At 44.9% G+C, this 24,739-nt stretch overlaps 4 protein-coding genes across 4 annotated transcripts in view; 3 read left to right on the plus strand and 1 right to left on the minus strand.

Moving 5' to 3' along the window:
• The first annotated feature begins 1,866 nt into the window (after nt 1–1,866).
• On the plus strand, nt 1,867–11,260 carry ttn.1 (titin, tandem duplicate 1). The gene is made up of 19 exons (XM_058081581.1): nt 1,867–2,527; nt 3,435–3,551; nt 3,696–3,755; nt 4,246–4,293; nt 4,358–4,485; nt 4,562–4,718; nt 6,864–7,054; nt 7,195–7,306; nt 7,380–7,412; nt 7,521–7,611; nt 7,746–7,949; nt 8,037–8,254; nt 8,327–8,450; nt 8,552–8,704; nt 8,772–8,895; nt 8,976–9,066; nt 9,142–9,270; nt 9,332–9,444; nt 9,541–11,260. Exons 1-19 carry the CDS (start codon nt 2,149–2,151, stop codon nt 9,682–9,684), a joined length of 2,616 nt encoding a protein of 871 aa, XP_057937564.1. The 5' UTR covers nt 1,867–2,148; the 3' UTR covers nt 9,685–11,260.
• A 203-nt stretch (nt 11,261–11,463) lies between these two features.
• ube2g2 (ubiquitin-conjugating enzyme E2G 2 (UBC7 homolog, yeast)) lies at nt 11,464–16,404 on the plus strand. The gene is made up of 6 exons (XM_058082762.1): nt 11,464–11,553; nt 11,935–11,970; nt 12,597–12,642; nt 13,878–13,996; nt 15,383–15,523; nt 15,598–16,404. The coding sequence occupies exons 1-6, from the start codon at nt 11,511–11,513 to the stop codon at nt 15,708–15,710; spliced, it is 498 nt and encodes a 165-aa protein (XP_057938745.1). The 5' UTR covers nt 11,464–11,510; the 3' UTR covers nt 15,711–16,404.
• Nucleotides 16,405–16,981: 577 nt separating this feature from the next.
• LOC131136175 (thrombospondin-type laminin G domain and EAR repeat-containing protein-like) lies at nt 16,982–24,005 on the plus strand. The gene is made up of 15 exons (XM_058082761.1): nt 16,982–17,160; nt 17,243–17,307; nt 17,373–17,534; nt 17,789–18,012; nt 18,077–18,167; nt 18,283–18,424; nt 20,143–20,274; nt 20,426–20,543; nt 20,607–20,721; nt 21,264–21,444; nt 21,527–21,585; nt 21,650–21,826; nt 21,886–22,064; nt 22,131–22,232; nt 22,305–24,005. The coding sequence occupies exons 1-15, from the start codon at nt 17,079–17,081 to the stop codon at nt 22,456–22,458; spliced, it is 1,983 nt and encodes a 660-aa protein (XP_057938744.1). The 5' UTR covers nt 16,982–17,078; the 3' UTR covers nt 22,459–24,005.
• LOC131136177 (gamma-crystallin M2-like) overlaps nt 23,563–24,739 on the minus strand; it is a 1,329-nt gene continuing 152 nt past the window's right edge. The window contains exons 2-3 of the mRNA XM_058082763.1: nt 24,550–24,739; nt 23,563–24,417 (exon numbers count right to left, since the gene is read on the minus strand). The exon at nt 24,550–24,739 is cut by the window's right edge and continues 53 nt beyond it. Coding sequence (XP_057938746.1) covers nt 24,145–24,417; nt 24,550–24,739 — 463 coding nt within the window. The 3' untranslated portion in view covers nt 23,563–24,144. The remainder of the gene's footprint in view (nt 24,418–24,549) is intronic.

Below are 24,739 nucleotides of genomic sequence, written 5' to 3' on the forward strand. Positions count from 1 at the left end.
TACATAACCGTCATCGCCAATCACCAGCTAGTATCTGTGAATTTGTCTCTCTGCCAAATGCAAAAAGCTTCAGACAGCTCCAAACCTCTACACTACAACATCATTTGTTGCAGTTGAGAATCAAAATGTACCTATTAACATGGCCTACTGAAGGTGTCACCAGCGCTGTAAAGTGAAAATCTTATTTTTTCTAGTTTATTGTAAGTAATAACTTCCTTGAGCCAACTTTTATGGGGGTGTGTGTTTCCATTTGAAGAGAATGGGATATCTCGCCAGCAGTGTGCGTCGTTTTTGCCATGGGGAGACCCGGAGAAGCACGAGCAGGGGAGCCAAAGAGAGCGATACACGGTTCGGAAAGAATAACTATGTCAAGCACCACAGGGAGCGTGTCAAAAACCTGGCGGCAGAAATTGCTAAGGCTGGGCCATGACCAAAACACGTGTGTGTGGGGTTAGCTGGTGATTGTTTGTTGACCACTCAGCTTTGTTTTGCATGTGTGAAAAAATGCTGATGCTATTGCAGCGTTAGGCGAATCTGAAATCTGATTGGTTAAAGAAACACCCCCATTGCTAATAGAGTTTAAGTGTATAAATGACATTCATCTGCTAGCACAACTGACTCTGAAGGCCCTGGCCAGATTACACTGACATGGCAGCACGTAGAAGCTGAAAAATGAGGACCTTGGACCTAAAAACAAAGGTGCCCGTCAATGTTTGTATGAAATGCTGGCCAATCACTGAGCACGAAGGCGGGGCTTGTCATTCCAACTCTGCTTTGACTTGCTTTCAGTAACAACAAAATAACGAGACCCTGGAGACTCTTGCGTCTGAAAAAGTGAAACTGTGCAAACACGTGGTCTGGGCACATGTGGTCACTTTCTTCCTGTCTAAGTCGGGTCAAAGGCCACACCCTGATGGCGGTGAAGGTGATCATGGACCTGTACTGGACTTGTGTGTGCACGCACTTGCATGTGCTCTGTACACAGAGCCACTTCCTGTCTCATCTCCAGGGATGAGGACAATTTACTTTGGACTATTCCTGTCTCCTCATTTCCTGCGTTCATTTTTTCGATGAGGGCATTTAAACACACTGAGAGGATTTCGACATAGTGAGGCCCTTTAGACACACTTGGGACATTTCTATACACGTAGGACGTACATACTGTATATACAGTACACTGAGGACATAGGACGTTGACATGCAAAGTGAGTACATTCAAACAGGAGAGCATTATCGACACTGAGCTAAGTGCTGAACACGACACATTTGAACTTTGGGTTTGTTTTTTTCCTTGGCTTTGTCAAAGTCATCTTTCATGGAGTTCCTCTGTTTTCAGCGTGCAGCCCTCCCCCACCGTCCATCCACCCTTGTCCGCCCCCATCCCTCCCACCAGCCGTCCTACATGCTCAAATTCCCTAAAGCTTCTCTAATCCATCAGCTCACCCAATCAGAGACGCCACTTCCTGTTTGTCTCTCAAAGAGCTCAGTAGCTACCATGAGTACCAATGCTAACACTGACAGCGTTATGCTAGCTGTCAGGTGTTATGATGATGATGACATCACTTCCTGATCAAGTGTTTTTTCTGTCATCATGGCTCACTTGGACTTTACAAGTGACATGTTTGATGAAGAGGGAGATGGCTATAGCGAGTGGGTGGAGTCAAGATGAGCGACGTGGGAACCAGTCGTGGAGAGTCAACATGGAGGACTTCTTCATGTGTGTTCTTGTTCAATGACCTTATTTGGCCACACCAGTCACTTGTGATGTAACATTTGGAGTGGACACCCCCACCTCTGCTTGCCCCCCCACCACCCTCAGCTGGAGGGGGCGGGGCCCATCCTGTACTTCCAGGGGCTTTAAGCCAGCTGTTTATTCTCTCGCCCCATCTGTCTGTGTGCTCGCTCGCCCAGTGGAGGAGGAAGAGGAGGTGGCAGGAGGCCAAGCAGGAGAAGAAGGAGCACCAGAAGAAGGAGGAGGAGGAGCATCAGGAAGCTGCCGGCTGCATCTCCTCATTGAAACGAGAAGGTCAGCCGGGAGGAGGTGGACCAGAGGGGGGGGGCAGCAGCTCCACATCCACTCGCCGCTGGGACGCCGAGCCGTCACCACCGAGAGCCGGGACAGGATCAGGCAGCACGGCCTTGCCAACGATGGATTTCAAGGCCAACCTGAAAGGGGTGAAGGACCGTAAGGCCAGTGCCACACAACAAGTGGACTTCCGTGCCGTGTTGACCAAGAAGAAAGCTGCTGACACGCCCGGCGAAAAGAAGACGGCAAACACCGCCAAGAACGGCGAGGGACCCAAGGCGGCGGCTAACAACTGCGTGGATGGAGGCGTGCAGCCGAAGGGCAGCGCCGATGGCGGCAAGGCACCCCAGTTTTTGGAGAAACTGAGCGACGTGACGGTGCTGGATGGACAACGTCTTCGCCTTCAGTGTCGTGTTTCCGCCACGTGTGACGTCACTGCCAGTTGGACGCTGGATGGAAAGCTCATCAAAGCATCCAAATTCATTGTCCTTGCCAATGAAGGTCAGAGGTCATCACACATGCACTCACCCAAGTGTCAAATTTTGTTTGTTATGGAACAGGAAGTGATGTCATCACAGCACAACATGCACCCATCATCAAGGGACCAAACATTCATTCATTCATTCATTTTCTATGCCGCTTATCCTCATGAGGGTCGCGAGCGTGCTGGAGCCTATCCCAGCTGTCTTCGGGCGAGAGGCGGGGTACACCCTGGACTGGTCGCCAGCCAATCACAGGGCACATATAGACAAACAACCATTCACACTCACATTCATACCTATGGACAATTTGGAGTCGCCAATTAACCTAGCATGTTTTTGGAATGTGGGAGGAAACCGGAGTACCCGGAGAAAACCCATGCACGCACGGGGAGAACATGGAATTGAACTCGGGTCTCCTAGCTGTGTGACCTGCGTGCTAACCACTCGTCCGTTGTTCAGCCGGGAGGGCGGGGGGGCATCAAGCCAAAGAAGAAGAGTAAACCTGTTAAACCCGGCTTTACATCTTTGGTGTGCGTAAGTGCATTCACACTGTCAGTACCTGGCCATCGCACCTAAAACCGCCAAAACGGCCACTTAAAACGGCCAAAACTTACCACCCTCAATAGTCGCCATCTTGGCTATGTAGTGGAAGGGGCGGGACTAACTTCAGTGGCTGCAATTCACAGTTAAAAAAAAGAGAGAAGATGAAGAACTGGGTGAATATTGTGATCGTCATTTCCGGTAACAAGACTGGTGTACTCTGGAAGTACACAGTTTCCGCAGTGAAGTGTACTGATGGAAGTATTCCATTTGAGAGTAAATGACGTCACGCAGGAATTAATGAACAAAGTCATTCATTCAATCAAAATCCTACCTTCTACAGTAAATATGTTCTTTTTTTACTTCCCTTCTGTGTGTATGTGCAGGCGGCCTGTGCTCGCTGACCATCGACAAAGCTCTCCCCGAGGATGAAGGCCAGTACAAATGCAGGGTAGAGAACTCGGGAGGCCAAGCAGAATGTTCTTGTATGGTTCTCGTGGACGGTGAGAACGTCTTCGACTAGTATCATGCATGTTCTGACACATGGTGACTGTTGAATGAGTGGCGTGTCTGCCAGACACTTCATATGTGGGTGCATTTGCACATGCTGCAGAGAAGACAAAAAGAAATGAAGTTTGTCTTTGCAGACCCTCCAGAAAACTCTCCAGCTGACAAGAATTCCAAGAAGAAGACTGCGACCTCAGAGAGTGAGTTTCCAAAATATGCAGCAGCAGCAGCAGCCTCGCTCCTTTTGTCCCAATAAGGAGCTGCCGGCAAGGATCACTGCTTCCCACTGCACACACATACACACACACACACACACACACACACACTGGCAGGGCTGATGTTGCTATTTAAAATCGTCTCTGTGTACATTTGTTAGCATGAGCACATTCATCAGTGTCACATGGTCAGTTGTGAACAGTCATAGTGCACAATCAAGTCTTTACTGTGTGTGCGTAAGACTGCAACAAGTGCTAATAATGCATTGTGATACCTATCAGAAGCACACTCGCTAACATTAGCATATATTCTAACTGTTTATGGCATCATAGTTGACGAGACACGATAGACCAAGAAGAGCTAGGTCATGAAGGTGAGTGGAAAAATGAATTCAGTGACGCGAGAACAGGAAATACTTCTCCAAATATGGTCACGTCAACCATCAGCTCACACACTCGTGTTTGTCGTCTTCAGGTGAAGCTCGCATAAAGAAGCCCACAGCCAAGACACCTCCCAAGCAAGGTAATATACAAGTGCACTCGCTCACACAAACCAAGTAGTTAATGATGCATGTGTGTGTCCACAGCGCTGCCTCCGCACATCCTACAATTCCCAGAGGACATGAAGATCCTGGCAGGAGAGAAGGTGGAGATCCCCTGCAAGTTCTCTGGAGCGCCACCCATCAACTGCACCTGGCTCAAGTTTAGGAAACCTGTGAGTAACACGCACGCATGCATCACAGGGCAGTGTTAGAACCCGTTTAAACTTGTGTGTGCACATGATTACACAGATCCAGGAGGGCACAGCGGGAATCTCCATCACCAGCACGGAGAGCAACAGTCAGTTGACCATCTCAAGTGGTCAGCAGGAACACTGCGGCTGCTACACTATCGAACTGAGGAACCAATATGGCCTCAGACAAGCCGCCCTCAACCTCACCATCGTGGGTAAGTGTCTTAGTTGAGCTGCGCTCCCCTTCCACGACCCCAACCCCCAAAAATGAGCAGTGTTGTGTCTCATATAAGCCTTCAAGGTAATAACTACTTTTTTTCATCATACCAAATGAATATTATTATTATTATTATTATTATTATTATTATAGCTGTATTATTATTGATAATAATAAACAAAATATTAATAATTATTTATTATTAACTATTATTATTATTATTAATTTATTATTTTTTATTAATTTATATGTACATCCAGGACCTTAAATTATAATTATTTATTTATTTAATAATTATTATTGTTGTTGATAATAATAAAATGTATTAATAATTATTTATTTAATATTATAATAATAATACAACTATTATATAATAATAATAATAATAATAATAATAATAATAATAATAATAATAATAATAATAATAATAATAATAATAATAATAATAATAATAATAATAATAATAATTTATTTCATATTTTACCTCAAACAGCTCCTATCAAAGCGTAACAATTACATCCGGACTTGCCTCCAGCCTCCACCTATTATCTTGTAGTTGGGACTACCTGTATATTAATCACATGTCGTTCTCCTGTCACACGTTCTGACACACTGACTGAGAAGTGACCGCGTCCCAATGAGTACTAATTTAATGTCGATTTTTAATGTCGATTAAGAAACATTTATGTTTTAGATCCTGCTCTTTAAAACAGGTTGAGATCCACCCCTGTGATATCGCGCCTCATGCTTGCGTGAGTCATGGATGCGTGGATCTCCACGATGGTCTCAGTGTGCCGCAGGAGGTGACTTATGTACTGAAGGCTTCTCAGCAGCACTCACTGTTAGTTAGTGTTGTTAGAGTTAGTTTAGCCACAATCAGAATAGTAAAGGAAGGGAGCTTAATGTCAGCTGACGTACAGTATGTCATATGACATCTACAAAGTGACATCTACAAAGTGCGATCTTGGTGATCTACAGGTACCTTGTGATCAACGTAATGAGCACCCCTGGCTTAAAGGTTTCTTTGTTTCTCTAGGTGATTAGTTTAATTAATCATTAGTCATTCATCCATTTCATCAGTATATGCACTGTGCATAAGTATTTTACACTTCAATAACTATCCTGTGCTCACTGTATGCAGTGCGCCCTCACTACTATTGCATATTGCATATTGCATACTACTATTGGATATTGCATTTAAAACACCCCAAATGATGAGAGTGAAAGGACCCTAACCACGCCATCAAGGGGAGGGATATCAGTGGTGCAATTCACAATTAAAATGGAGAGTAGAAGCAGACCTTAGACCTTTTCTCTCCTTTTTACTAGTGATTTGCAACCACCAGATGGAGCTTTACCGTCATTTGCATCGTCCTATGGAATATCTGCCATCTTTTTCCTCCCACTTCTTCTCCCCTTTTTTGCTACAGAGTAAAGCTGTCCAGTCTTGAGGATGGTGACGGTGAACACCTGAGTGCCATAGGTACTCAGTGTGAATACACTTATGCACTCAAAAGAAAAAGTGTAATTTGAGACACAGACCAGGCCTAATTGGAATCTTAGCATTAGCGTATTAACTTAATTATCATATGCATTAAAAATATTTCCCTAAATATAGAAGACTGATGGGAAACTGCTGCACGCCGTTGTCTCTCTCCACTTCCCAAGGTCATCATATCCAAGTCCTCCATGTTGATTGACAGGCAGCATGTTGAAAATGTTCAGGTTGTTTTGGGAAGGCAAATGGAGCGTCTGCTGCAGCTAGCGCTCTGACTGTTTGATACCTTGTATGGCAGTGGAGCAAGCGCTCCACTGCTCATATGTTTCCTGTCAGCTCATCCTTCATGTGACCTGGTCTGACCTCTGCCATGCGGCATAATCCTGACCAGCTTTGCCTTCTGGAAAAGTTCCTCAAAGAAAAGAAAAAAAGATCAACTTTAATACTTCTGTGTGGGACATTAAGGAAAGAACCATTTGAAAAGTCAACCTTGATGAGGATCAATTTGTCATCTTATGAAATTTATGGTTAATTTCTTTCTAACATTTGAAAAGTAAACCTTTTGTATGCCTAAACATCAAACTACTACAAATTGTAAACTGGATATCAATCAAACTCATGTTGACATCAGACGTCCGTCCACAGATAAACCCGACCCCCCAGCAAAGGTTCCGGCAACATCAGACGTCAGGCGGGCTAGCCTGACCTTGTCCTGGTACGGTCCAACTTACGATGGCGGCAGCGCCGTGCAGTCGTACCACCTGGAGATGTGGGACTCTGTGGACCAAAAGTGGACACAGCTGGTATCCTGCAACAGCACGTCCTACAATATCCAAGTATGTCCCCCATCTATAACTACGTCCATGTATTTATGTCCATGTCCCATGTCCATATCTACAACCATGTTAATTTCCTTTTACCTGCTGCTGGAAGTCTTCCAACACCCCCGTCTCATCAACCTTCCATCTACCTCCAGGACCTTCTTCCGGAGCGCCAGTATAAGTTCAGGGTCCGAGCAGAGAACATCTATGGGATTGGGGAGCCGAGCGCAGAGTCAGAGCCCGTCACAATGGGTCTCGTGGACGATGGTGAGGACACACCAGCAAAGTGTGGACCGATGTAGTCTAAAGGCACTAACATGTTTTTTAATTGTCCTGACAGAAAACCAGGATGAGGTAGAGGAAGAGGATGACGGTACAATGCTTGCTCTTGCTCTTTACCCACACTAACATGGGAGGACTAGAGATGGTTGCTGTTCACACCCCTTGATACCCAATTTGACCTTGTCCTATTTTGTGTCAGACTCAGAAAAAGAGCCAGACTACAGAGAGGTGTCAGTCCGAGCAGATGTGAAGGTGAAGGAGCTGTATGACGTGGAGGAAAGGCTGGGAACGTAAGAAAGCCGACCCACAATGCACCATTGCTCCTGTTGCTTGACAAGCTACTAGCTCCATTAGTCACTGTGTCATACTGACCCCCCCTTGTACATGTAGACGTCCGCAGTGAATGCGTTGTGTTGGTCCACAGGGGGAAGTTCGGCCAGGTGTTCAAACTGGTAGAGAAGGCCACCAAGAAGGTCTGGGCAGGGAAGTTCATCAAGGCGTACTCAGCCAAGGAGAAAGAGAACGTCCGGCAAGAGATTGGCATCATGAACAGCCTCCATCACCCCAAGCTGGTCCAGTGCGTTGACGCCTTCGAGGGCAAGTCTGACATCGTCATGGTGCTGGAGATGTAGGTGATATACAACTGCAGATTGACAGTACAGATAGATACAGTTTTCTATGACTTCTCCAAATACTCTCAAAATGTGGTTTGTAGGATCTCTGGTGGCGAGCTGTTTGAGCGCATCATCGATGAAGACTTTGAGCTGACGGAGCGCGAGGTGATCAAGTACATGCTACAGATTGTGGACGGGGTGGGCTTCATCCACAAGCAGGGCATCGTGCACCTCGACCTCAAACCTGAAAACATCATGTGTGTCAACAAGATGGGCAGCAAGATCAAACTCATCGACTTTGGCCTCGCCAGGCGGCTAGGTGGCAACATGTGTGGCAGCATTGGCAGCGCTGCATGAGTATCCCCGCCTCTGACCCTGTGATCTCCTGCAGAAAATGCTGGAACTCTTAAAGTCCTGTTTGGGACACCAGAATTTGTGGCTCCTGAAGTGATCAACTATGAAGCCATCAGTTACCCCACTGACATGTGGAGTATTGGAGTAATATGTTACATACTGTGAGTACCGCAGTCAATTCAATATGACATCAGCACCTTGTGGACTGTTGGAATAACCTGCTATTGCTTTGTCTCACTTTGCCCTGTGTGTGTCCTGTCAGGCTCAGCGGTCTCTCACCCTTCATGGGAGACAATGATAACGAGACTTTGGCTAATGTGACTTCGGCCATATGGGACTTTGAAGACGAGGCCTTCGATGAGATCTCAGACAATGCCAAGGACTTTATCACTCAGCTGCTGAAGAAGGACATGAGGTAAGGGGATTATCTCATTTGAGGGGGTTGTGGGTGGGGCTGGTGAGCAAGTTGTGCGATCTTGCAGGGCGCGGCTGACTTGCCCTCAGTGTTTTGAGCACGCCTGGCTCAAGCAGGACACCAACACTATGAAGGCCAAGAAGCTGTCCAAAGAAAGAATGAAGAAGTACATCCTGAGGAGGAAATGGCAGGTAAACCACAGGAGGTCCACCAGCTTCACAACCATCTTCATGCTTGACACAGGATGTGAGTGCTTATAATTCCTTGTCAGAAAACGGGTCACGCAGTGCGTGCCATCGGCAGACTGTCGTCCATGGCCATGATGGCCGGGGTCAGTGCCAAGAAGGGCTCACCCACTGAAGGTAGGCCAGAACCTCCCAGAATGTTGTTGGTTGCTACGGTGATGACCTGACATGGATCCCAACCTGCATGTGCAGAAGATAACCCATTCCTGGAATGCTTGGAGCTGGAGCAGAAAGCGGAGTGCAAACCCACCTTCAGCACCGTCATCCAAGACGTGGAAGTGGTAGAAGGCAGTGCCGCCCGCTTTGACTGCAAAATCGAAGGTACCCACTCAACCCACCTGTCTGAGTCACGTCCGTTCACAGCAGCTCTTTGTATCCGCAGGTTACCCCGACCCCGAGGTGGTGTGGTACAAAGACGAGCAGCCCATCAAGGAAACTCGCCACTTCCAGATTGATTATGACGAGGAAGGCAACTGCAGTCTGGTCATTTCAGAGGTCAGAGCTCAATGCTCTCAGTTGCCATGGACACACGCCACATTCATGCTAGTGTCGCCATCTTGAAGTCTGTTCACTATTCACTTTGCTCCTCAGGTGTCGGGCGATGATGACGCCAAATACACGGTGAAGGCGGTGAACAGTCTGGGGGAGGCCACGTGTACTGCCGAACTGCTGGTGGAGGTGATGGCAGGGGGGGAGGAAGAGGAGGAGGAGGAGGAGGAAGAAGAAGAGGAGTGAATCCACCTCCTCCTTGGGCTGTGTCTTAATTGGCGCACTTCTGTACTTACACTTCATTACACAAAATGCCAAATGTTGCTCTAAAAACGGTCAAAATGGTGAGTGTGCAGTGCTGGACACTTACCACCCTCAACAGTCGCCATCTTGGCTCTAGCAGAAAGGGGAGGGACTACCAAACTAAAGGCGATCATTCAAAGAAGGGGGTGTGCGATGAAATTGTCACACTCAGGAACTAAGTGCACAATATACACAGTATACTTATTGAAGTGTACTGACCAAAGTGTTCCACTTGAGACACAGCCTTGGACTTGCACACAGACAGGATGTGGTGCACTTCTATTTCCTGTTTGACAGAAGGTTCCTGATATTCACAGAGTTGGCTCACATGATGCGCAGAAAAGATCAAAAGTTTGAAACTAAATCACAAGTTTGAGTTTCAACCTAATTATGAAAATAATTTTCGTATTAGTCCAAAGCTAATCTAACGGCACAACCCGGCAAGTGTGTGATGCATTTTTAACGGCAATGAGAGAAAGGCCTTGTGGTTAATGGAGCTGCAGGTTGATCCAGCTCTGTCAATACAGCCAGAGTGACAACTGTGATTATCATTATTTATAAGTAAACCACACACAAAGTCTTTCTCATCTAGAGCATAGTTTTGTGCTTGTTGAATGTGTGTGAGCCTTAAAGCGACGCTGTCGTCATGGTTTGTTTGCTGTGTTCACACTGGATAACACTGTGCTTTTACCACGTGGCCTCCTTCACACACTGATGATGATGATGTTAATGATGCCGCCTCGTGTCATTCACATTCTGATGACACCAGCATCAGGACCAACAGGGAACCAGTGGCCTTGCAATCATGAGACAGCCCTGAGCCAAGATAATGTGTTGAAACACAAACACACACACACTTTTTGGCTTTCTGAATGACATCAGCACTTTCTTTGCACATTAGAGTATTCACAGAGGGGAGTCAGCTCAACCAGGGGTGTCCAAAATACAGCAATTTGTGGCCTGCAGCTTATTTTGTTTTGTTTTTTTTTGCCCACAGAACATTATAGAAATACAATTGAACAAGAAAGCCAACAGCAAAAAACAGATAAATTATGCTTGTCATAATAATAATAATAATAATAATAATAATAATAATAATAATAATAATAATAATACACTTAGTCCTGTAACACAAAACTGAGATGCAGGCTGTTTTTTTTTTAAATCTATTAATATATTAAATGTTGTTTTCTTTTTAAATAACAGAAATGTCAAATATCAAAACGGCCCTCCATTTTATTTTTTGTTTCACTAGGCCAATACATCCCTCGGGTGGCAAATATTTGGACACCTGAACTAAAATTCACAGACGTGTGTGTTGTATGTGTACATTTATTTCACACACACAGTGACTATGGAGATTTATGGCACGTCACAACTGGCAGACATTTTTTTTTCTATTAGTTGTGTATGAAGAAGGTCCTTGTCTAGTTTGTACAATTATATATAACTTTGACATGTATGACAACACTGCCAGTGTACCTACTCACGTTTAAGTAATAAAATATTCACAAACCAACACTGTGTGTGCCTCCATATTCAGGGAAAATGTATTTCTTCATTTCTGAAGGATGATCACAAACACACAACACATGAATTAACAGTGAAACATAACAAGGATTCCATTGACAATCTGCAGCAGCATGGTAAGTGGTTCCACTCCCGGGCACAGGGGGGCAGTGTTAGCCCATACAAGAGATGTGCGCATGCGCACCCAGGGCTCGCCGCTGGGATTGACAGCCGTAGCTGACAGCTACATAGGGACAGCAATGGCGGGCACAGCGCTTAAAAGGCTAATGGCCGAATACAAACGTGAGTACAAATGCAGCTCGCTAACTTTGCACGCCTGTACACCATTTAACTTTTGTTGTGTTTTAATTGTGTGTGCTCTCGTAAAATACGTGCACACCAGAATGTTAAATTGAGACACCTTCGTTTAAGTGGTGTGAGTAGTAGAAAGTTGACCTGTGGAAGAGTGGCCATGTAAACTCAATACATTATATTGAGCTTGTATCCAATTTTGTTGATTTACACTGTAGAGGCCACCTTAGCGGACGAGGTAGCGTAATACTTGGTGTTGTTATGATGCTACTTTTCTGTTAGCAGATTCTGTGCAGTGCTCACTGTTAGCATCTTAGCATGCTAGCCCAGTAGAGGCAGGATGGTAACCTGTCCACCTGCGTGTGTTTACAGAGCTGACTCTCAACCCGCCGGAAGGAATCGTCGCAGGTATTGTTGACTTATCTAATGACGTGAATGACACTATCCTTCTCTGGCTGCAAATAACAGTTTTTCCACTCGAAAGAGATAACGATAAAGAAGCACCACCGACTGACATATGTTTGGTTGTTGGAGAGGTACAGCATTTCTAATAGCTTCTCCACCTATTGTAGAAATATAAGAGTGTTAGTTGGGATCTTTAGTTATGCTAGTGACAAGTAGCAACAATGGTAATGCAGCAATACCAGGTTTTTGAACTCTGTTGTGGGGTATTTTGCAGCTGTTATCAAAAGAAAAGCAGAAAATTTTGTTGTTTAGTTAGCAAAGAACTTGAGTCAACAGCTGATGACATCATAGACAGGTGACTGAGCGGAATTCCGGTTCGTGTTTCCATCTATAAGCAAGCTAATAGGCTATTAGCAACGACGCTTTGAGATAAAAATACAAGAACAACACAGTTTGACTCAAGCACTGAATTAATAACTCAGCAAAGACACACACTGTTATACGCTAACCAGAAAATGTCAACCACCCAACCAAGGTTCTACTGTATCTGTACTTGTGTACATGTGTTCTTTAAATGCCACAGTACATGTTGCTAGGTGACAAGGTCCCGTATCTTTTGTGTGTCCCAGGTCCAGCCAATGAGGAAAACTTCTTTGAATGGGAGGCGCTCATCATGTGAGTATCAATTATTGCACCACAGTGCAGATGGAGATAAATGATTATAATAAAACTACTATACACTGGTAGTATAACAGCATTGATGTTGAGCAATTGAAGTTAATCTCATCAGCTTAGTTTTTAGATAGATTGATGCTTCATTGATCTCAAGGGAAATTCTAAATTCTGTTTTGGGTCCTTCAGTCGCATGGTAAATGTGGACTTTTTCCACGACTAAACCTGTTATTGTCTGAGATATTTCCCATCTACATGATGTCAGTGAAGGCGACAGCTGTGATTGTTGATGTCAGTGTGTCCTTCAATTGAGCCTGATGACATCACTCTAACACCCCATCATTGTCTGAGACAGTCCTCAGCTGGGAACCTTACTTGAAGCACAAGAAAGAGCATATTGGGATGAGGAATGTATTTTATTTGACAGCAGCAGCATAGGTTGCATCGTAACAGTACACCATAATCACGGTTTGGTATGTACTTTGGTTTTAAGGTCATGGTTTAGTTGATTTATGTACAGTAAGGAAATAAAAGGTGATTGTCTTTCTTGGCTCCTAATTACACATTTTTAAACATTTATATAGTGAATGAGATTTGTTGTCTAGCCCAAAAAGGCGGAGTGGCGTTTATACCCACAGTCTCAGAGAAGATATCGACAATTGGCAATCATGGCTGAGTAGGAGGAGAGTGGGGTTTTATGAGTGTGCCTCACTTAATAGTTACTGTGTGGGAAACCAATAGGCCTCTGTACCAAACCGAATGTTTCGTACCCAAAAATCAAATTACGAATACATGTACTGCTACAGCTTTAGAACACACAGCACATCATGATAAACACACATCCTCAAACCCCCAATGTACCAGCAGATGTTCCTGATTCCGAAATGGGCTTTAAAGCATCCATACAGGGCAGCTTCTCTACTTTCTGAATATTTTTTCAAATATCAGTTCTGATGCCAGGCTGCACGGCGGTCGAGTGGTTAGCACGCATACCTCACAGCTAGGAGACCAGGGTTCAACTCCGGTTTCCTCCCACATTCCAAAAACATGCTAGGTTAATTGGTGACTCCAAATTGTCCATAGGTATGAATGTGAGTGTGAATGGTTGTTTGTCTATATGTGCCCTGTGATTGGCTGGCAACCAGTCCACGGTGTACCCCGCCTCTCACCCTCGTGAGGAAAAGTGGTAGAAAATGAATGAGTTCTGATGCCTCTTGTGGTTCTGGTCCATGTTTCAGGGGTCCACAGGACACATGTTTTGAAGGCGGCGTCTTTCCAGCTGTCCTTACCTTCCCCTCCGATTATCCTCTCAGCCCTCCAAAGATGAGATTCACCTGCGACATGTTTCACCCAAACAGTAAGTCCTACAGCCCCAACTCTACCCCAGCCCTCACACTGCTCAGTCACATGACATTGTAAACGGGAAGCATCAAACTATGGCCATTTGGCCTGTCAGGACCTGCTGTTGTGTTACCTTGTTCTTAGTGTTTTGATTAGTGGACTGGGCTGTAGTGTCACAACCGTCTAAGCATGTCTAAGCACTCTGCACTGATTAGAGGACAGCTGACCCTTCACCACCATCATCATCATCATCATCATTATCATCATCTTGTTTTTTGTCCTTGTGTGGACGTGTGCCAAATATGTCACTGAACTCACAGCAGTCATGTGACTCACACGCGCAGTGGTCTGGTGGGCCATCAACAAGCAACAGTAGCTAGAGCTCAATCGAGATCAAAGTCTCACCCTGTTGCCATGTCGCCACGCACCTCAAAGCAAGTCGACTGCCCGCATGACAGAAAGCCCGCAGCAGACGGGCTTTTGGTGGCTTTTAGGGGTGAAAACAATACACTCATCCCACGAGACAAGACGATACACTGTATTGGGTTCACAAGAACAAGACGCAATATTTTAACTACAATAACTACAATGACAAAATATAGCAGTGGACAGACAGGCTTTTTAAATTGAACTTAATGATAAAACAATGCTGCTACAGTTTCAAATATTTTGTATAACATTCCATGCATGACCTAAGCATCATGTGTAACTTTTTTTTCCACTAATTTAAATTAAAAACAAAATGATCAAAGTTGAAATAATGCAAACAGTTGCTACTAATCATTTTTGTTGGTGTAGTTACCAGTGCCATTTTGTACCCGGACCTTAAGTGGGACTTGACCAGCCAGTTTTTCTTTTTGGCACACACTGAGAGGGCCAGTATTGTAAAAAATACATATATAATATATATAAAGTGATGTGAAAAAGTGTTTTTTTAAATATTTTTTTAGCACAAATGTTTCAGATCATCAAGCAAATTTATTATTAAGGGAGAAAAAAAATTGAAACTTACATGACCCTGGGTGAAAAAGTGATTGGCCCCTAAACCTAATAACTGGTTGGGGCACCCTTAGCAGCAACAACTGCAATCAAACATTTGCAATAACTTGCAATGAGTGTCTTGCAGCCCTGTGGAAGAATTTTGTCCCACATATCTTTGCAGAATCCAATCCACTTTATTCATATAGCGCATTTTATAAACACCGTTTCCGAAGTGCTGCACAAAATAGTGAAAACAATAACTAAAAATAAAAAATGTATGCAGTAAAACTACGCATTTTCCTGATTTTGGGAAATCAGTCAAACCCTTCCCCAAACCCCCCACACTGCGCACAGTGTACAGGAGTACAATCTGCTTTGTTGTATGCGAGCTGTATCAGTCATGTTATCCCCACCCTTGCAGTCTACCCAGACGGCCGTGTGTGCATCTCCATCCTGCACGCCCCTGGGGATGACCCAATGGGTTACGAGAGCAGCGCAGAGCGGTGGAGTCCTGTCCAGAGCGTGGAGAAGATCTTGCTGTCTGTGGTTAGCATGTTAGCAGGTAGGTGCTCTTGATGTTGACACGTCTTTATGGAAACTCATACTCCCTGCATCTCTTCTCAACCACACCCCCAGAACCAAACGACGAAAGTGGAGCCAACGTGGATGCCTCTAAAATGTGGCGGGAAGATCGGGATCAATTTTACAAACTCGCCCAGAAGATCGTACGCAAGTCTTTGGGGCTTTAATGACAACATCATCAGCCATCATAGTGTGTGTGTGTGTGTGTGTGTCTTGTGTGTGAAAGAGGCTGTGGACCAGAGGGCAAATGTCACCGTTCAGCTGAACACGGTTTTCATACATGTGATTTGCATAATGTAATTGTAGAGCCCTGGCCGCCTCCCAACCCTGCAATCCACAGACAAACATACACACAGACAGCTGCTGTAGGAAGTTAGGAAGTGATGTCACATCATGGGAGCCTTTACTTCCTGGAAAGCATCTGCTGTTTTGTTTTTTCAACTCAGCTGTTATGTGAAAACAGGAAGTTGTCAGCTGACACTGGTGTTTGCGTACAAGTTGAGACAAAACCTAGCTCAGCTTTACCTTTGACCTTGTTGTGGCAATAGTCGTGAGCTGTTTTTTCAACGAAAATGTATCCTGGGAGTTGTAGCTCATTAATATTTACCCGGCACTTGCGCGTGTGTGCGGGGGCAGTCAGCCAGGATGAGGCGCTCTGCTTGAAGCGGGGGAATTCCTGCCCTCCCTGATCCCACCTAAGAGCAAGACGTGCAGACAAGCGGCCTCTGGCTCGTCTTTTAATCTTTCTTGTCATCTTCACTTGACAACACTTCAAACGCTCGCCAGGCTGCACTCACGAAGGCAACACTTGGACTTTTCAAAAGAGGAATAAGATAATAAAGTTGATCACTTTCAACGTCACCTGTCTCATTTGTGCATTTTGATGCAATATTGATTTTATAGAGTGATGTTGCTATGATTGTCACGGCGCAATTTCAGCATCAAATGGAAAAAAATGAAGGATCAACATCAAAGGATGCAAGTAAGAGATTTTGATCATTCTCTCAAAGTATTTTGATTTTGTTAGCTAACCCACATATGTATGATGTCAACACTTGATAAAAAAAAGTAAGAATAACAGCCATCTTCATAACACAACATATAAATTAGTAACACTGTAATTAAGCCATTAATAACAGATTGTTAAATGTGTTTTCTGAAGAAACCGGATGTCCTTGAACTGCACACCTTGATGGAAACTACCATCTATCTTTTGCATCAGATTTGTTTGAAGGAGGCGGTTTATGGTTTTTTAGCTCCGCCCCACTCTTTCAAGGGAGTGCAGGTGGAGCGAGTGTCTCACCTGCAGCTCAACTACCTCTATCTTCACTGGATCAAGCATCACGTGGACATCAAGCTGCCAGGTGTGAAGACTTGAAGTAGCACCACTCAGAATCTGACAAACTTTGGCAGAGGAAGGAATGATGGGCAGCACGGGACCATCTATGATGTTGGTAGACCTGGAAAGTAGCGGCTTGTGAATTAAGTTGTTGGACAAGTGGCCCACCAAGGTAAGCTGACAGCAACCAGACGTGATGTTGGCATGCGGTGTCCTGCTTGTCACCGGCACGTTGCTGGCGTCTGCAGTCCTGAGTCACAGCTGGAGACCCTGCACAGGTGACACACCTTTTTACAACAATATTCACCTGTATGCACCTGGCCTATCTGATATTTGGGATTTGATCTGTTCTTTCACCAGATCTGCTGCCTCTCGACCTCCTGGCCAGGGTGTTGCAGCAGCAAGGTCAAACCGTGCCACCACAGGTATGACACAGGTGGGTTGGTAGGAGGGGCATAGTAATGAAATGACCAATAAACTGACCTTTTAGGTGCAGATGGTACAGTCCAGGGGGTCCAGAGGTCTTCGTTTGTCCAGTGCCATGGCAACATCGCTAAGTTTCCCTGCCTCTCAAATCTTCACCTACTGTGACTTCTTCCCTGCTGAGTTCTCGTTGGTCATTACTTTCAAGATGCCGAGGCTGAGACAGAAGGTGACCTGGATCTAAATTCCAATGTGGTCTGTCCTGGGTCTAAGTTCTACCCTCTCGTGCTCTGTTTATTTCTGCTGAAGTCTCTCCATGTCTGTTGTAGTGTCATGGAGTCTGTTCTGTAGTGTTCGAATTCTGCATGATCTTTTGCTTCTTCTACTTCCAGTATGTTCAAGCCTCTGTGCTCCTCTTGCTGGTCTTTTCAAGTCTCTCCTGATCTGGTTGCTAATCCAACTCAACTTTCTCTCTGCTTCCAGAGGAACGAGTATATCTTTTCTATGGAGGCGGAGTCACTGTTGCTAGGGTTACGTATTTCACAGAACTGCATCCATTTAATGGTCAATCATCCTAGCGCCGGGAGGCGGAGCCGGCTGAGCTTCAAGGAGGTGCAGTTGGATGATAACCGCTGGCACACGATAGTGCTGGCTGTCACTGGACCGCACGCGGCTCTGACCATCGACTGCGGACTGCCTCTGGAGCTGTGAGTGGACACTATATGTCCACTATGACTGTGTCTGCTTTTTAATAAATGTCTCATCTCACAGTACACAGGTCCCCCCCTTCCCTGCTACCTTAAGCACCAGAGGGTCCAGGGTCTTCATAGGCACCAGGAAGAAGCGAATGGGACGCTTCTCCGTGAGTCTTCAGGGATCGTTTGCGTTACTTTGTGCTTTCGAGCTTACCTTCCCACAAAGTACCTGACTAAGCTCCGAAGTCGCAGCTGTTGAACTTCATGAACCGATGGTTTCAGGGTTTACTACGTCAGCTGGTTCTGCTGCCCGGTTCAGATGCCACTTCTAGGCTGTGTCCCAACTCAGACCCTCACCTGGCAGAGCTGGTTGTCCCCCAAATCCTTCAGAGGTCAGAGTGGCCCAGTCCAGTTTACCCTTATGGTGAGTATCACAACTTTAACAGTCAATTATTGTTTTCATTTGCAGTGTTATGTTTATGTTTGCCACCCTCGGCCATCTCTGTGTGGAGTTTGCATGTTCTCCCCGTGCATGCGTGGGTTTTCTCCGGGTACTCCGGTTTCCTCCCACATTCCAAAAACATGCTAGGTTAATTGGTGACTCCAAATTGTCCATAGGTATGAATGTGAGTGTGAATGGTTGTTTGTCTATATGTGCCCTGTGATTGGCTGGGGACCAGTCCAGGGTGTACCACACCTTTTTGCCCAAAGTCAGCTGGTATAGGCTCCAGCACCCCCGTGACCTTTGTTAGGATAAGCAGTAGAAAAGGAATTAATGTATGTTCATGTTTTTCCAAATGCTAAAGTCAAGTGATTAGTGTGGTTATTTCATATTACACAACAATACTTACACAACAAGTAGGAAAACTGTGTAAGTGAAAATGATGAACAAAGACTAAAGAACAACATCAAATAAAATATATGGTACGTCATGACTAAATATAAAATAATAATTTTTAAAAAGTTGCTATATAAAATAGTGGTGCTCCAACTAAACCTGACTTGTGATACATTCTAGGCTACTGATAAGCTGACAAATTTGTTTTAAGTCTTGGACATGAAGTCTTTATGGACTCAGTTGATTCTGGCCGCCTTTTCTCAAGTTTCGTATACAATGGAATACGTTTGATGCCTCTCTGACTGACGGACTCATCACTCACTGAATTGAGGAGCCACATATGCACATTTACTTGTGACGTTGTCCAGAGACATAAGGAAAATGGGTGCTGATGAAGGACTTTTGAACGTACATCAGTTTCTTTGTTACTGCTGTTCTCAATTTGTGCAAATTTGAGCAAATCTTTGCTCCGGTGGAACAATCTAAGAAAAAATAATAATAAATAAAATTAATGGGTCCATCTTGTTAGTTGCTGAGGTAAAATTCTGGTTAATACTGCCAAACTATTATTTTGCACTGAACGGAAAGTCACGGTTTGCATATTTAAATTCTGTGTAACTAGATTGGAGTTATAGTAATAATAGTAAAATATATATTGTTTCATATAAATCAGGGGTCTCAAACTCAATTTACCTGGGGGCCACTGGAGCTAGGGTCTGGGTGAGACTGGGCCGCATCAGGGTTTCCAAAAAAAAACAAAAAAATGCATTTATTAAAAACAGAAAAATGTAAAAAATACTTTTTTTATTTACAACATATTGCGCAACTGCAGGGTCTTGAGACACATGCTAACTCGCAAACTAGAGCGCTAGCGACCTAAACGGTAGCCTTCAAGTTATTTCCTTTAAACTTAAATAGCCAAAAACTTACCACTTCCACACGGATAGGGAGGATAACTATTAACAGTTATTTAACCTTTAACATGAACATTAATCAAACGTAATCATTTTTTCTGGGTACATGATACCATACAGCATCCATATAAAACTTGCGCGGGCTGCACTAACATTAAACTTTCATATCAAGGCAGGGGCATCACACTAGTGTCCTGCGGGCCACATTTGGCCCGCGAGCCACGTGTTTGAGACCTCTGATATAAACAATCCCTTTGGGTCTCAAAATGCATGTTGCCAATAGTGGTCACCACATACAGTATGTCGATATCGACGCCATAGATGAGTTGACGACATAAACGAGACTTGACGTATGTTATAATATGTTCCATGACTGTGTGTGATGTTCAGAGGCGGAGGTGACGGTGACAGCGGGGAGTTGTCCGCCTTGTTCCCGTGCAGAAGAAGGTCAGCTGTGGTTTAATGTCCCAAGGAAAAGCGTCCTCATGTGTGATGGCCTCATGTGGAAAAGTCTATTCGGTGGTAAGTAATATCAATGGCCGCCATTACCATCACCATTAAGGTAGTGTGGGCTGCATGACTTTCATGCACACCTTTGGCTAGTCCAAACATGGGGACCTGAGGGTGTCATCAAGGTGGTTTGGGCTCAAGAATCAAGCACGCGATTCTGTAGGTTCTGAACGATTGGACTACTTGGAGGACTTCCAGGATTTGTACACATTCTCCGAAACCTTCGACGTGGAAGTCTTCTCCATACCGCCTGCAGGCCTCTTCATGGCTGCTGCCAACAGGTGAGATGGTTTTGTAATGGGTTCCTGTGAACAAGCTGGTGGACTGGTTTCCTTCTTCCACAGGGACTCTGGGCCCGGATCGGGTATCTATAGGTGGACCAACGGGTCTTTTGGGCTTTATCAGAATATCAGCACTCAGGAGGCTCGAGCTTGGAAACATTTCACCATTGATGGCCAGGTGAGCCACTGGGGTGTTGTGGGACGATTACAAGCTCGCTTGTGGTTGGCTGCTGTTACCAAGGTTACAATAATAGTTCCCTCCAACTCAAACATGACCTTCTCCTCAATGACAAACACAACCTGGTCTTCCTTTCCCACAGCTAATGCTAGGTGCTAACCTGGATCCTCCTGAAGGCAACAGGTGTTAAGTTGATACAGATAGAAGATAACAATGGATTGAGGGAGTTCAAGAGGTTGAAGCTTTGTTGGTGGCCTCAGCCTTTGAGCAGCACGAAAGTGGGCGTGTTCTACTCTTCCCGTCATTGTTTGGCCACCACCTGAGCACACAAACGCAGACAATGTCGAACGTTGTACATCGCCGACATTTTGTCACAGTGTGTCCCGATTGGCTGGTCCGATTAGAGTCGAGGCGTGAATGAAACAGACAAGGCTGGACGTCACGTATGTGAATCAGAAACGCGGCACAGGGGTTCTTGTTTACGTCCCGTGTCAACAGTGATGTTTATTGGCAGGTGAACAACACGATTTCTCCTGCTTTAGTCTTTCCTCGTGGTGGCAAACTCCAGGGAGGCGGAGCCGGAGCTGTCAGTCATCTATCGGTGGAATGAGCGGCGGCAGCGTTTTGTGCGGCATCAGACGTTGGAGACCCATGCCGCTGTGGACTGGGAGGCCTTTCACATGCACAACCACAGCTTCCTGGTGGTAGCCAATCACAGACGAGGTCATATCAGAATATCGAATTCTGTTGGCTCTCAGGTCGAGCGCTGACATAAAAAAAACGAATGTCTCCATCCTGTCCACAGCCAGAGACTCCAATCACAACATCAACAGTGTCATCTACAGGTGGAACCCCAAGTCCAAGGTAGTGTGTTCGGATCTGCTTTCTGCTGCCCGTTGCTTTCTTGTCTGACGTTCGGTTTCGTCAGATATTTGAGGTCAACCAGACCCTGTCCACCTCTGGAGCGTACGACTGGGAATTCTTTACCATCGGACCGTACCACTTCCTTGTGGTCGCTAACACCTTTGACGGTCAGACCACCGTCATCACCTCAACCGTTTACGTTTGGCTGAATGGACGTTTTCGGACCTTCCAGAACATCCCGGTCAGTGTTTGCGGTGATTGATCCCGTGTTCTCCTTTGAACTTAATGTTCTCGCTACAGACGGTGGGGGCGACAGACTGGGAGACGTTTGAGATTGATGGCAGGTTCTTCTTAGCTGTGGCCAATAGTCAGAAGGTGTCGGAGCTAGGCCCGAGTCTCTATAGCATCAACTCCACCGTCTATGAGCTCAGCACCATCAGCTGGACCTTCATTCGCTTCCAAGACATCCTAACCCACAGGTGTGTGGAAAGAACTTTTTCCAGCAATCTTTAAAACTTGTAACTTGTGGGACTTGTTCTACTCAGTGCCCTGGACTGGGAGTTCTTCACCGTCGGACAGGAGAAGTTCTTGGTGGTAGCCAACTCTCATGATGGAAGGTCATACTCTGTGAATAGTGTGGTCTACAGGTGAATACTTCCTGTAAGGTGGTTTGCCAAGGAAGCTCTTCTGCCCTGGTCTTCATTCATGTGTGGTTTCAGGTGGCAGGGCTATGAGGGCTTTGTTCCTGTTCACAGCCTGCCCACATTCGGCTGCAGAGATTGGGAACACTTCAGCACAGACAGAGACTCTTTCCTGGTCTACTCCAGTGCCACCTCCAGACTCAGCAAGGTGTTCAAACTCAGGACGTATTGATAGCCTCTTGCTCTTGAGAACTCGTTCCAGACCATCCATCCATCTGGACATCTGGAACCTATCCCAGGTGACTGTGGTCCAAAGACACATTACATCGATCCTGCTACACTATCAGTAAGTTTTTGTAGACCTGAAAATGGAACCTCTCACTTGCAACCAACATGCTAACGTTGGCGCTTGCACATACCTAAAAAATAATAATGCCTGTAGCTAGTTCCTATGCTATCATGATCGTTTTTATCGCCCGTTGTCAGGGTTGAGTGCGAATGGACGCTCAGGGCAGTGCTGTTAGCTGTTAGCAGCTTGTTAGCTTCCTTTGTTGCTCCCAATGAAATCCGCTTTATTATTTCTCTAATTCTGTTTTTTATGTTTAAAATGTTTTGAATTCGTTTTTTTTTACCTTTTACCACCCTAGAGTCTGTAAAATAAAATATTGGTTAATTAAATTAAACAATCTTTACATATATTTATGCAATACATCACTGGATAATTTTGTCCAGTAATTCAGAAACTGATGTAGCTTTGCTAACTTCGCTAATGCTAACACACAATGCTACAAAATCCTCAAGCAGTAAAACAAAAAGCGGTAATTACACGGATACAGCTTAACTCGCGTGTACACAGCCACACTAGCATGTTCTGCCAAAGCTAAACTAAACTAGCCCAGTTAGCTTACATTCATGCTCCGTAAGAGATAAGTGATAAAGTATTTGTGTGTTTGCCGTTTCAACATGTTTAGTTTGGGAGGGCGACAAACTAATAATTAAGCTAACTGCTCACTAGTAGCATCAATAGTCATGGCTACTTGTATCACAAATAAAGCTGCAACAACAAAACGGGATGTGATGCTAAAAGTATGGAGCTAGGATGCTAATGCTGCGTTCCAAAAAAAACTACCTCCCACTCGGAGTTTCATGCACTCAGGAATACAGCCAGGAAGCTAATGCTGTGTTGTTGACGGCTGTAGGGAAGCAGGAAATATCTTTTTTTTAAGCTTCTGAGGTTCAAACATTTGAAAATGCCGTCTCTTTAAAGGGCGCTGGACCTTATGGCTGGACTCATGAAAAAGAGAAGGCTCTTTATTTTTCTTAATTTATTTCCAGGACATTACTAAAGTTATGTGTAAAATCAGTATACTCATGTACAAAACATATAAATGTTTATTATTTATATATATATTATACTCAATATGCAACACAGTGTTTTGTACAAGGTTACCACTGTCATTAATTGCTTGAATTCAATGACATATTCCATGCAGATGATGAATGATAACCGACACATTTGTACATCCATAAGTCAAACCCACAGCGCACTGGCTGACCCGCGACTATACTTAAGCGAGTAATTGAAATGAAATAATAATTTTAGAAAATAGCCTAGTGTGAATATGCTGTTGATTGCCCCCCATGTTGTGTTCACACATAAACGCAGACTTTACTTACAGTCATGCATTGTTTTCATTGCACTTTCTGTATTATGTGGATATGATATGTGTGTTTCATCTGGTAAGTCCACCATTCTGATTATTAAACATCGGCGCCATAGTTGATTATCTGACATATTTTATTTGGAATATCACTATATAGTTGCTTATGGTTCAATTTGTCTAGCAGTGCTGACTGATTAGAGTACTGACATGGCCCAAAAAAATGATACCCTGGGATCAGTTCAGTTCTTTGGTGATCAATAGTCTGTGATGCGTCTGACCGATCCCACTCGGGCGCTCCTGCCCCCCCACTCACTGAACCGTTTGTACTTCCCAGGTCTGATTAGGTACATCCTACCCAGGTAGTTAGGCTGCTCATAGAAGAGCCAGTTGCCGTTGGTTACAGTGCAGGAGAAAATGTCCTGCTTCTGGAAGCGCTCCATGACGCTGGGACAGTCATCCGCTAGATCCATCATCTGACCTCCGAACTCGATGCGCTCAAACAGGCGCATGTTGAAGGTCCCCTGCTCCTGGTGGGGCCATATAAATATTGGATAATTAAATATATTGCAGATTGGGGGTGATCGGGGAGATAATTTGAGTAGAGGCCAATATTTGAGGAAATATATTACAAGCGATCCACTGTCAATTTTTTGGCTCACCATCGGGATGACTCGGCAGGACCCCACCGTCTCGCCCAGATCGGTCCAATGTTGGCGATCTGGGTAGTCACCCCTCTTCAGATAGCACTGATTGCCGCCGTAGTGATCTTTGTCGTAGATCATGAAGCATCCGGCCTCCACCCTAATGGAGCCGCAGCGAGACAGGAAGGGTCTCAAGTCCACGCAGTCG

The sequence above is a fragment of the Doryrhamphus excisus genome, chromosome 9 (genome assembly GCF_030265055.1).
Source record: "Doryrhamphus excisus isolate RoL2022-K1 chromosome 9, RoL_Dexc_1.0, whole genome shotgun sequence".
NCBI classification, from domain to species: Eukaryota; Metazoa; Chordata; class Actinopteri; order Syngnathiformes; family Syngnathidae; genus Doryrhamphus; species Doryrhamphus excisus.